Source organism: Temnothorax nylanderi, unplaced genomic scaffold (assembly GCF_030848795.1).
Source record: "Temnothorax nylanderi isolate EJ_2023f unplaced genomic scaffold, tnyl_v1.0 TNYL_tig0563_pilon, whole genome shotgun sequence".
NCBI lineage: Eukaryota > Metazoa > Arthropoda > Insecta > Hymenoptera > Formicidae > Temnothorax > Temnothorax nylanderi.
The window spans coordinates 29,595-42,488 of NW_027249625.1; the positions used below are offsets into that span (position 1 = coordinate 29,595).

Genomic DNA, 12,894 nt, shown 5'->3' on the forward strand with positions numbered 1-12,894 from the left:
CTAAAACGTGCTTTTGGAAATCTTGTAAGAGCACGTGGCGGAAGTTTCTGTTTGCACTTAGCAATAAAACTGCAATAAAACTGCACTTGAGATTGGAGGGATATGCGTCGTCTGTCGGTAATTCGAGCAGGGTCACGAGATAAATAAGGGACCCTAATAAAAGAGAAATCGGCGATAATCGAAAAACAGATGAGTCACTGGAGGAAACGATAGGTTGCACCCCCAGCAAGACAGTGGGGGCCTTACGAGGGGACTCACCAATGAACACCCGGAAAAATCGACAACCGTCTCTAGCTTTCTAAGATAGGCGAAAACTTAAGAACCCAGCTCTTGGGTGAAGACCATCCCACCCAATAAGAAATCCCTTAAACAATAATTAGAAACATTCCGCCAACCAGAAGTTCCCTAAACGAAAATCAGACACATCCCACACGAAATTCATCCCTTCCATCCCTTTAACTTTCCTATATAAACCCCGACATTGGAGCACTCAGTATCATTTATTTTTCTTCATCTTCACCTCCTGAACTTCGGTCTCTCCGAACCCTACAGGCAGACTTCCAAGTTGAGTTGTGCGCGTTGAAATTACGAGTGTTCGCTGAGAGCCCGAGGATCATCGGTTCCGGCTATTTCTACTCCCAATCCAACCAGCATCAAGTAGTAAGTCGTATATACACTTCATTTATTTATCCCCATTTTTTCGTGTGTCCGGAAGTTCTCTCGGTTAAACATTAATCCCTCTAATCCTCCAATCACCTTTTCTATATTACTTCTGAGTTAACTGATTTATCGGCGGGCTCGGAGTAATCTCTGTTCCTATATTACTTCTGAGTTAGCTGATTTATCGGCGGGCTCGGAGTAATCTCTATTCCTATATTACTTCTGAGTTAGCTGATTTATCGGCGGGCTCGGAGTAATCTCTATTATATTACTTCTGAGTTAGCTGATTTATCGGCGGGCTCGGAGTAATCTCTATTATATTACTTCTGAGTTAGCTGATTTATCGGCGGGCTCGGAGTAATCTTTATTCCTATTTTACTTCTGAGTTAGCTGATTTATCGGCGGGCTCGGAGTAATTTCTTTTTCTATATTACTCCTGAGTTAGCTGATTTATCGGCGGGCTCGGAGTAATCTCTTTTCTATTTACTGCTGGGAACCTCAGCAGACTCTCTCTCTCTCTTTAATTCCAATCCTCCAAAATCGAGTCGACTTGCCGCGATTAACGGTTTTTAACAATTAACAAGCTATTAACTTGTAGTGGAATCCCGCGGTCCCCCCCTTAAGAAATCTCGAAGGGCCGTAAAACACGAGCGTGATCGTCGGAAGCAGCAAGAGCGAAGGAGATTAGAAAACGAACAAGCTAAACCCGGTCCTTCGCGTGTCGCCGTCCACCGCCTCCACCAACCTTCTCGGAGCAACCCTGTTCCTCTCAGCAGAGTCGCCCCGTCGTACCACCTCGCCCTATTATTCTACCTTCACGGCCTTTCCCCGCACCTTCTCGCCCTGTTTGTCGGGTGGCCCCATTCCGCGTGGTCCCCGTCAACCGCGATCCCGCCACCTTGCTCGAACCTCCCGATTCCCCCTCCTCTTCCCGAAGTCCGTCTCCGACCTCCTCGACCGCTTCGACTCTTGATCTCGAGGAACTGACCCGTCCTGAGGTGGTTACTCTTGACTAGAGGTATACCACAAAATCTTTTATCTTCCTTGTCTTAACTTACACGTATAATCAGCTTTCCCCGACGCATAGCTTATAATTATTTGTTAAATCCTGTCTCTCCGTCTTCACCCTCCGATCATCTCTTTATATCTTAAATTTAGACTCAAATACACCTACACACCGCACACATATTAATTAAATTCATGTAAACTTTATTCTACGATTAATTGTAATAATAGCGGGCAGGATGTGCATTGAATAGGTTTCCTCTTTAAAAATCCTGCCCGATCACCTCCGCACTAGTGTAACACCCGCGATGAATACACCTTACACAAACACTTTCACTTTAAAATATTTCAATTCTCCGTTTAAGTTGCCTATGCCTTACTAAACTGTAATATCGATAGTTTGTTCAAATTATATTTAGAATAAATGTTTTTTTTATGTTAACTGTGAGTTTCCACCTCATTTTATTTGTAACTTAAGATTCACCCATTACTCATCCCCCACCTCTCGAGATCGCACAGGGTCCGATCCTAAGTTAAAGGGATTAAATTTCCTGACTTAAAACAGGACCGACGATCGCACCGCTCTAGGAAGGCGTCCTACCGTCCCTACGGACGTCGACCCTTCCTGAGCCAGTGAAAAGTGCGTTCCGCTCGCGCCACGCGCCTCAGAGCGTACCTGCGAGCGACATTTGTGAGTATCTGGTTGCGTCCTCCCTTACCCCTATCCCTCTGGTTAGCCTTTCCTTCGCTTCCCAGTTTTTCTTATCCTAATCCAGGGGTGGACGTAACAATATAAAGATCTGAGTTGCATCTATTGTTTGAATACTTATTAAATAAGTTCTCGTTATTTATGAATCATAAAGTAATTTGACTGAAGAACGGTTAAGTACGCATTATTCCATTTTTATATGTTTTAAATAATTATTTGAATTTATGTTGATTACATTTACATTGTGAAAAATGTTTTATTAATAGTCATTTCATTTTCTTTAAGCTTACTTTATAAAAATTTAAGGTCATCCGCACTAGAGAGAATATAATAAAGAGCATCTTGTTTAGTTCACTTGTATTCTCGAATGTTTCAATTAACTAATGATTATTCTGAAAGATCTTGACCCACATTACATGATTCTCTGTGAAGTGAATATTAATAACTTGACTGATTTCATTTATAATTTCATGTCTTATATTTCTCTGCCATATTTACTACATGTATATGTTTATTTGTTGTTTCACTATATTTACGTATTGTTTAACAGTCATTTTGGCATTAGCTCATTCATATTACGAAATAAATAGAACGTTGAAAATATTTCATAGACATTCGAACTGCCGTGTCTCTTTCTTGTACCTCGTGCTGATCACGACTTATTCAAGACGTGTACAGACACAATTCCCTTTAGATCCTATGCATTTAATATACTCTGGTGTTGTGAAACGGATTATAGTAAACTATTTGATAGAGGGAACACGTAAATATAAATTATCAAAAGGAAATTTAGTTAATATGAATTGTATGATAAAACAATTACAAAAATATGTATCAAACGAATTTGCTAGGAAACCTCGTAGTTTTAAGGAGGTGAAAAGGTGGAAAGCTGTGGAATTCCGGAACTTCATAATATATCTTTGTCCTATTGTAATGTATAATAACTTAGACAGCAAAAGATACAATCATCTCTTATTGCTACACATAGCTGTAACGATCTTATGCAGCAAAACATTAATTGCTTCATATTTGCATATTGCAAAGCAAGCTATAGTTAAATTCGTTCAGCAGTCAGCAACAATATATGGTCCATGCTTTGTAGTATATAATGTACACTCCTTACTTCATATTTGCAAAGATGTAGAAATGTATGGCCCACTAGAAAGTTTTAGCTGCTTTCCATTTGAAAATGATTTAGGTAAGATAAAAAGATTAGTTCGTGGTACCAAATTTCCACTTCAACAAATAGCAAATCGAATTACAGAACTAGATTCTTTAGTTCTAAATTGTTCCATTAAAACAGAGTATATTCCGAAACAAATTGTTGGTGGATCGCAAAATAAAAGTTCATTTAAATGCTTGACTTTAATAACTAACCGTTTCAAACTTTCTGTAAGAAGACCAAATAACATCGTTTCGGTTTATAATAGAATTGTGGAAATTAAACATATTATTTGCATAGAAGGGCGTTATAAATGTGTTGGAACACCTTTTAAATATATGCAGGATTTGTACAATACTCTTATTTTATCTTCCAAATTAGGTATATTTTTTGTTCACGGTTGTGACTTATCAATTACATTCTTCGTAGAAGAAATAAATCATAAATGCCTACTTTTTCCGTTCAAAAAAGGATATGCTACATTTCCAATTCAGCACCAACAAGGAAATAAATAAGGTGTAATAAAGTTTTACAGATTTATGTACATTAGTTTTACGTAACACTTTCCACACATACCTTATATGAATAGATAGTTGCATTACTAAAGACACATAATTTTAGGGATACATGTATATAGACTGCGAGATAAATATCTTAATTATTTTAATTGTGTGGAGAATTTTTTCTAAAAATTACTAAAAATTATAATTTATACAGATAGCCATAACATGAATGTAAATGAATTTAAGTGACAGTTATATATAAATTGTTAAATTATAATTGACATAGTTGCATTTTTATAAATATTAATTATGAATATATTTACTCAATGTACCAAAAAAATATACTAAAAAAATAAAGCACGAGACAAATCCCACTGGCTACAATGAGTGCCTATGCAGTGGTACAATTTTTAAATGGAACTCAGAAGGAATGTGCAGTCGTCCCTCTTATCTGATTAACAGATAATAATTCAGTTTGTTGCTGGCCAAATACCAAATCTGATGGCAAATTTAAAGCACTAGTAAAATCTAATGCAGTCTACAAATCGTCATGGAAAAAATTTGACGTTAATACTGTTCTACGTACAGAAGGTATATTATATAAACACATATTCTTTAAACTTATGCAAATTTATACGTAAAAATATCTACAAATATCTGTGCTTTAATATTTATCTGAATGTTTAGATAATTATGATGCGGCTGAGCAGTTTATGAATAATTATATTGAACAAGTCACTTCATCAGATAATTCAACAAATAAAAAAACAAAAATAATGGAAAAACGAAAGAGAACTGTAAAAAGTCCGACTCCGTCTTCAAGTACTGATGATACAGAAGATACAGAAAGTTCTTCGACGAATTCAAGTAAAAATAATATGGATACTGAAAAGATACAGAAAATAAAAAAGTACACAAGTAAGAAGAAAAAGAATAAGAATGATACAGATTTTTTACTACAAAGAACAGTTAGTGGTCCACTTCAAAATCAATTAAAACATACAACAAGCATGCAACCCTCATCGCAACAAATACCTGCTGGCCCTATCATTAAATCTATTCAACCTGTCAGTGTTAAAGTAGTTAAACAATCAACTGCAAGACTTGGATGTCAAAATATTGAAGAGACTTCGTCTAGTACTATGGAAACAAATAGTATAGATCAGGAACGTCAATCTGTCGCCGAGACGTCTAGTCTTCGTTCTAATAGCAAGATTCCTCGAATAAAGAATTTTGCATTATTGCCTGAAGTTGAATTTCAGAGCGTTGTTTTATCATACTTACAAAGTATTGAGATTACGTATGAGCAAATTCAGTCAACAATTAATACACTTCTGCGACATATGAATTCAGCAGGAATGGAAACATGGAAGATACCTGAAAGGCTACCTAAACTTCCTCTTTCAACTATGGAACAATTTGAGGAAATGGAGAAATTACTAACAGTTGAAGAAAACTTTAATTATTATGTAGGTATAAATAAATGCATTAGAGCTTTTAAGATATGTATTAACAACGTTCTTCTTATATAATCACGTACGTATTTTATATATTATGAATTATACATTTCTTCCTCTCATCACAGCGCAAAAAACTAGCGTCAATCGGTGGCGAAAATCAACGTTGCTGTGTGATGAGTATGTTACGATTTCTGTTAACCAACGAATTAGCAACGCACTTTAATTGGGCTGGACGTAAAAATAAGATAGCCTTTAAAGAAAAAAAGATCATGGACGTTATTTATGGTACATGCAACATACAATAATATAAAAAAACGTTAATACTATTATTAATCTTTTCACTAATACTTTTTACCTAATTAAATAAAACAATTATATTAATATATTTATTATTTTTTTAGAAAGTGCTAGACTTGCCTTTAATGAGATAATTGGACCATCCACGGGAGATAAAGTTATTGCAAATGCCGTAAAAAACTGGTTAAAATTAGCTAAAAATCGGTTAAGCTATTCTATTGCTAAAAAAACTACATAAATTTTTTATAATTAATTTTTATATTTCTTTTTTTATGTATTTTTAATAATCCGCTTAATAAGAAAACTAATTTTTATAATCCATATATTAAAACTATTGTCTCTTATGTGTGTGTCAATGTCATTTTATAATATTTTATAATATTTTATAATATTTTATAATATATCATTTTATAATATTTCTCTTATAATAAATTATAAAAGAATTATAAGCTTTTATTTTCGCAGTTTTAAAATTGTTTATTTATTTATATGTATATACATACATATGAGCCATTTATTTTTAAAATGCAGGTGTAAATATATTTTTTTCTTTTCTTCTTTAATTATATTAAACACAAAAACTTATATTTATTTCAATTTATTTGTAACCATAACAACATATTACAACAGAATTTCTTAAAATTGAACTTATACACCACTTTCAAAATAAAAAACTCATATAATATATATATATATATATATATACACATATAATACATATTATACATATATACAAATTTAATAAACACGGATTGGTATAAAAAACGTATCAAAACTCATAGAACCATACGTATTACACACTACGTGTAAGAAACGCATTAGATATACGTGTATAATCGGTGGACATGTCCGCAACCTATCCCATTTAATATATGTATTTATAAACGTATTTATATACGTATATGAATATACGCATATGAATACGTTTACAAATACGTTTGTAAAACGTTCACAAATACATATATTAAATGGGATAGGTTGCGGACATGTCCACCGATTATACACGTTTATCTAATACGTTTTTTATACCATACGGTACGTATGGTTCTATGAGTTTTTATACGTTTTTTACACCAATCCGTGTTTCACGGGAGTATAAGCGCAGCAACGCGACTCAATTTCTATGGGAGATATTGTTTCTCTGCAGTGTATGCACACCATGCATTAAAACAGAAGAAGAAACGATACGCGATGCTCTAGTTGGAACGAGAGGAAAAGGCGATAGAAAAAGTATATAAGGAAGAATGAAACGAGTCAAAATCGCAGTCTATGATTTGAAAGTCTACGCGTCGGTATATCGATTGGAAAAAAGTATAGCGGTTATTTTGCATCTTTTTGTGCCGAGTATTCAATACAGAGGAATATTTCTTACGATAAAGGAGATGACAATAATTTCGATATGGATATAGACGAGAATCGCGCGTTAACGGACGACAGTGATTATTTCAGTGATGAAGACGATGATCATAAAAAAGTCATCGATAAAATAGTGCCGCGTTCGGAGATCATTGCACTAAATTTACATACGAAACAGTGCGTAATATACTTTTATTATTCAACGGGTGGTGCACTTGCACTATGTCCTTCGTGCATGAGAGCTGTATCGGACCTTGATATCGGGCACATGTACGCTGTCCGAAAACACCTCGTTGATTTACGCCATACGATGCATGTCAGCGCCTGCTCAAAGTGTCATAAAGCATTGTATATGAGATTTCCATGTAATATATGCCCGATTTGCACGCGAGATGGACAATAATTTCGAGGCAATAATGGATGTAGATTCATCCGACGAAGATCGTCCATTGTCACCGGACAGCGCTTATAACAGCGATGAAGACGATAAGCGTAAAGAAGTTATGAAAAAAATAGTGTCGCGTCCCGAATTTTTAGCGTTGGATGGACGTACGAAGTGTTGCGCGATTTATTTTTATTATATATACGGTTCGGATAAACTGTGTACTTCGTGTATGATCGCTGTACCAGACACTGGTGAGCATATATTTGCGTTTCGAAGGCATGTTAGCAAGCCGTACAACGTAATAAATGGTCGATTTTGCGGAGATTGTCGCACTCCATTGTACCAAATATTGCCATGCAACATGTGCCCGATTTGCATGAAGTGATAAAAAAACATTATCGCGAGTGGGACATTATATAATGTGCGCAACATGGAATGGACAAATGATCTTAACGAGTACTCTATAAACTCTTTAGGCTCTAGGGACCATATGTACTATCATCACTATTTAATAAACGATATCACCGATGCTTTGAAGAATAATGAAGATGTGCCAGACGAAAGATTGAGGGATGTGCAACGAATATCACCGGTGCAGTTTCTTCGCGATCGCGAACTCGGTATACGCGGTACCACTGAACGCATCGTTAGACAAAGAGTCGTCATCGAAACCGAGTATCCTTATGACTGGAATTCTAACGTGAGACGAAAAGTGTATCGACGGCTGCGGGACGAGTGCGTTGTCGAGGAAACTCGCTTGGCCAGTTTTAGTCGATATTACGTTAAACCGCACTATTGGGAGTACCACTATTGGGCGATTGCAATTATTCGGAAGATCGAGGATGGTTGTGAAGCAACATACATTCAGATTCATACAGGTATTGGGAAGTACGTTGAATTGTTGGTGATGAACAATTCGGTACGTATGTATATGTACCCTGATGGCATCAATGATCCTAATCATCTATTGATGCTTGAAAGAACTGATGAACGCGACCATGATGATATTAATAATTGGAAAATTAATCACTTTAATGCCCCCTACTTCAGTCCTTATCATTTTATGCATGCGCACTATGACATTCAATGTTACAAACGATATTGTTCAGCGTGTGATCGAGTCACGTGCAAGTGCTCCATCGAAGAATGTAACGTGATATAAAAAAATAGTGTGAAAAAGGCAGTATTAAAAAAACATGGAACATCTCGATGAAACGGAACGCGACCTGTTGGAAGGATCCAACCAAATCGCTACCTTAGGCGAATATCTTGCATGGGCACAGCTATGCGAGGAGTTTATCGAGCAGCTCGAAGAAGACTGTCGTGCCAAGCGTCCGCGGCTCTCAATCCGCGAAACAGACAATCCGGGACACAGACAATCTTTAGTGGCAAGAATCGCGCGACTCGAAGGTGCAAAGACTCTATTACAGAGATGGTTCGTACATATCGGTGGTGAGTACGCGGCGGGCACTAGTAGTGACAATAACGCGGAAAGACTCGTCTGGCGAGAGATCGATACCGCGTTCGAAAGCCGTGTATTGACCGGTGCGGTGATAAATATCAATCACATCGAACCGCAAAAATTTCTTAAAGATGCTGAAGTCATCGTGCTCGATCATGTGCAAAACGTCATGCAAAGACACGCAAGTGTAAAGATAAACACTGTGTTCAACGGTGAGTTTGTGACGGGTGACAAACGTGCGAACAAAAGTATCAACACGAGAAACTGTGAACTCTTTCGTTCGTCCGATCGGTCCGATCTGCGCGAGTGGTACAAGCTACACGTTATCGAGCCTACTTTATCGTCCCTCGAAGAGTTTCAGGAACGCGACAGCGGGTGGGCGTTGTCGCGTATACTCAATTTGACAGTGAACGTGAACAAGTACAATCCTTTGCGCGCGGGATGTTACATCGATTTACCGCAAGAAATTAAATCGAAAAGAGCGGTGATCAACGTGCAATCTACGGACAATGCGTGCTTCGCGTGGTCAGTGACGGCTGCTCTGCATCCAGCTGAGGAACACACATATCGGGAATCCTCGTACCCTCATTACACAACAGTATTAGATTTACAAGACATTGAGTTTCCAATGACTTTGAGTCAAATTAAACAGTTCGAACGACACAACGACGTGTCGATCAACGTATATACCATCGAGGGAGAGAAGACGCCAACCGTTCTCCCGATACGGCTTACCGACCGGAAGAGAGAAAAGCACGTAAATCTGCTGTACGTGCAGGACCCGCGAGACGACAACGTGGGACATTTCGCGTGGATAAAAAATCTATCCCGCCTCGTGAGCTCGCAATTGAGCAAGCACAATGGTCGGAAATATTTTTGCGATCGGTGAGTACCTATACTCCTTTTAATAAAATATTTTATTTTTTTTAATATAATAATTTACAAAAATTGTGTTTTTCTTTTTGCAGATGTCTTCACTACTTCAGGTCCAGCGAGAAATTGGAAGCCCACGGTGTAGACTGCCGAGAGATGAACAAGTGTGCCATCCGACTACCGAGCGAGGACGACAAGTGGCTGAGTTTTAAGAATCGCAGCAGGAAAGAGCGACTTCCATATGTCGTATACGCCGACCTGGAATGTACCCTCGAGAAAACGGATGCGGATCCGACAACGTCCACGTTCAGGTCTCAACATCATCAGGTATTTAGCATAGGATACTACGTGCGGTGCTCGTACGACGACTCGTTATCCGCGGATCGATTTCGTCGCGATAAGGATTGCATCGCGTGGTTCGCCGAGGAACTAAGACGTTTAGCACACGACGTAAAGACTATCTTGTCCGCTAATGTACCCATGACAGATTTTACGCGAGACGAGTGGGAGATATTTCGGAGCGCGACGCACTGTCACGTGTGCGAAAAACCGTTCGAGCCAAACGACGTGCGAGTACGCGATCATTGTCATTTAACCGGCAATTATAGAGGTTCCGCGCATTCCAACTGTAATTTAAATTATAAAGATTCGCATTGCATTCCAGTAGTATTTCATAATTTATCGGGCTACGACGCGCATTTCATTATTACGGAAATAGCTACAGCGTACGAAGGACGTGTAGACTTACTTCCAATCACGAAGGAAAAGTACATCTCATTCACTAAACACGTAAAAGATACCGCCGAAAGATCAGATTCGCGAAGCGATATAAAATTAAGATTCATCGACTCGTACAAATTTCTGAGTACCAGTCTCGCAAAATTGGCATCCTTCCTCGATAAGGATAAACTGCGAATAGTACAACGCGAATTTTGTGAATTATCCACAGAAAATTTTGATTTGTTGACACAAAAAGGTGTATTTCCGTACGAGTACATTGACTGCGTCGAAAAGTTGGAAGACTCGTGTTTACCACCGCGCGACTCGTTTTACAGTTCCTTGACCGGTGACACCGTATCCGAGAGCGATTACGCGCACGCCATGAACGTCTGGCAGCGGTTCTCCGTTCAAACCTTGGGTGAATACAGCGATTTATATCTCAAAACCGATGTCTTGTTATTGGCCGACATATTTGAAAATTTCCGCGATAGCTGCGTCGCGAGTTACGGACTCGATCCGGCGTATTATTACACTCTACCGGGTTTTACGTGGGACGCTATGTTGAAGCATACGCGTATCAATTTCGAACTGCTCACCGACATTGACATGGTCATGTTTATCGAACGCGGTATACGCGGCGGTTTGAGTCAATGTTCCGGCAGATACGCGCAGGCTAATAACAGGTACATGCAATCTTACGATCCATTGAAACCATCGTCGTACCTGATGTATTTCGATGTAAACAACTTGTACGGCTGGGCGTGTCATGGTTGTGCATAGTTTAAGGTTGGTGTAGAGACGATGGTAACCCTCAGGCGGCGCATGCAGAGTTTTGGGAACACTCGGATAGTCGAGTCGTGTGGTCCCACGAGAGTCGCATTATAATATTATTATTACTACGGATACATTAATAAAAGTCTGATAACAATATTAAGTGTTTATTCAAAACCACACTTATAACATGGCGCTGCGGCATACGAATGTATGTGCATGAAGATTGAAGAAATATATCGAACATAAAAGAAAATACGACAGAGCCAAGAAGTTTCTAGAAGAATCAAGATGTCGACCACGGAAGCGAGCGGGACCTCAACAGCGACGATGAACACGGCACAGATGACGGGATTAAAACCCCCGGAAAAGTTAACAAGTCTGACGGCAGAAGGCTTCATCAAGTGGAAGCAACGATTTGAGATCTACCGGATAGCCTCAGGAGCCGATAAAGTACCGAGTGAAGTGCAAGTTGCGTTGCTGCTACACTGCATAGGTGACGCATGTATAGACGTGTACAACACGTTTACACTCAGCGAAGAAGAGAGTAAGAACTTCAATACGTTGTTAAAGAAATTTGAAGAATATTTTGTGCCGGTAAAGAACGAAAGTGTAAATTCGCATCTGTTTTTCACCCGTAATCAACAACCGGGGGAAATGTTTGATGCGTATCTAACAGAACTGAGGAAATTAAGCACCGAGTGTAATTTCGGGACACTAAAAGACCGCTTGATTAGAGATCGCATAGTAGCAGGTATTATCGATAAAAGACTGAAAGATAGACTATTACGTGAAAGTGATCTAACGCTACAGAAAACAGTGCAGATATGTAAGGCGGCAGAATTAGCAGAACAGCAGGTAAAACAGTTACAAATGGGTCGACGCCTTGCCGCGACTCGTATCGGATTACAACGCGCGCAAGCATCGAACCATCGGCATGCGACCCGTCGACGTTACCCCCGCGATCGCCGAAAAACTCTTGGCTACCGTATACAGCGCGATAAAAATCGCAGGTCTGGCAAAGTTCAAAGCGGGCGAATTGGTACGCGTTAGCAATACAAGACGATTTTCGAAAAGGGTTACACGCCGAATTGGACCACCGAGGTGTTTAAGATCGTTAAAGTGCAGCGTACCAATCCCGTAACCTATCTACTCGAGGACTATCGTGGAAAATCCATCGCTGGAGGGTTCTACGAACAGTTCTACGAACGAGTTGCATCGCGCGACTTATCCGGACGTGTATCTCGTGGAGAAAGTACTGCGCAGGAGGGGCGACGAGGTTTACGTTAAATGGCTAGGATTCGATGGATCGCACAACTCATGGATACATAAGGAAAATGTTATTTAATTCGTGCAACTTTTTTATTTTTTTAACATAAAAAATATGCAATATGTAATACATATGTAAAGTGTTTGAAATATGAAATACACAAAGTTTGTGAAATACACACATGTGCAATATATTTATTAATATTCTTTCCAATACTGTAATATAATAATACTCACAATACGTTACGTTATACTACATACA

General features: G+C 38.6%; 2 protein-coding genes across 2 annotated transcripts; both read left to right on the plus strand.

Moving 5' to 3' along the window:
- The first annotated feature begins 4,263 nt into the window (after positions 1 to 4,263).
- LOC139783947 (uncharacterized) lies at positions 4,264 to 6,034 on the plus strand. The gene is made up of 3 exons (XM_071723115.1): positions 4,264 to 5,508; positions 5,625 to 5,784; positions 5,901 to 6,034. The coding sequence occupies exons 1-3, from the start codon at positions 4,753 to 4,755 to the stop codon at positions 6,032 to 6,034; spliced, it is 1,050 nt and encodes a 349-aa protein (XP_071579216.1). The 5' UTR covers positions 4,264 to 4,752.
- Positions 6,035 to 8,733: 2,699 nt separating this feature from the next.
- On the plus strand, positions 8,734 to 9,888 carry LOC139783946 (uncharacterized). The gene has a single exon (XM_071723114.1). It carries the CDS (start codon positions 8,734 to 8,736, stop codon positions 9,886 to 9,888), a length of 1,155 nt encoding a protein of 384 aa, XP_071579215.1.
- The last annotated feature ends 3,006 nt before the right edge of the window (positions 9,889 to 12,894 follow it).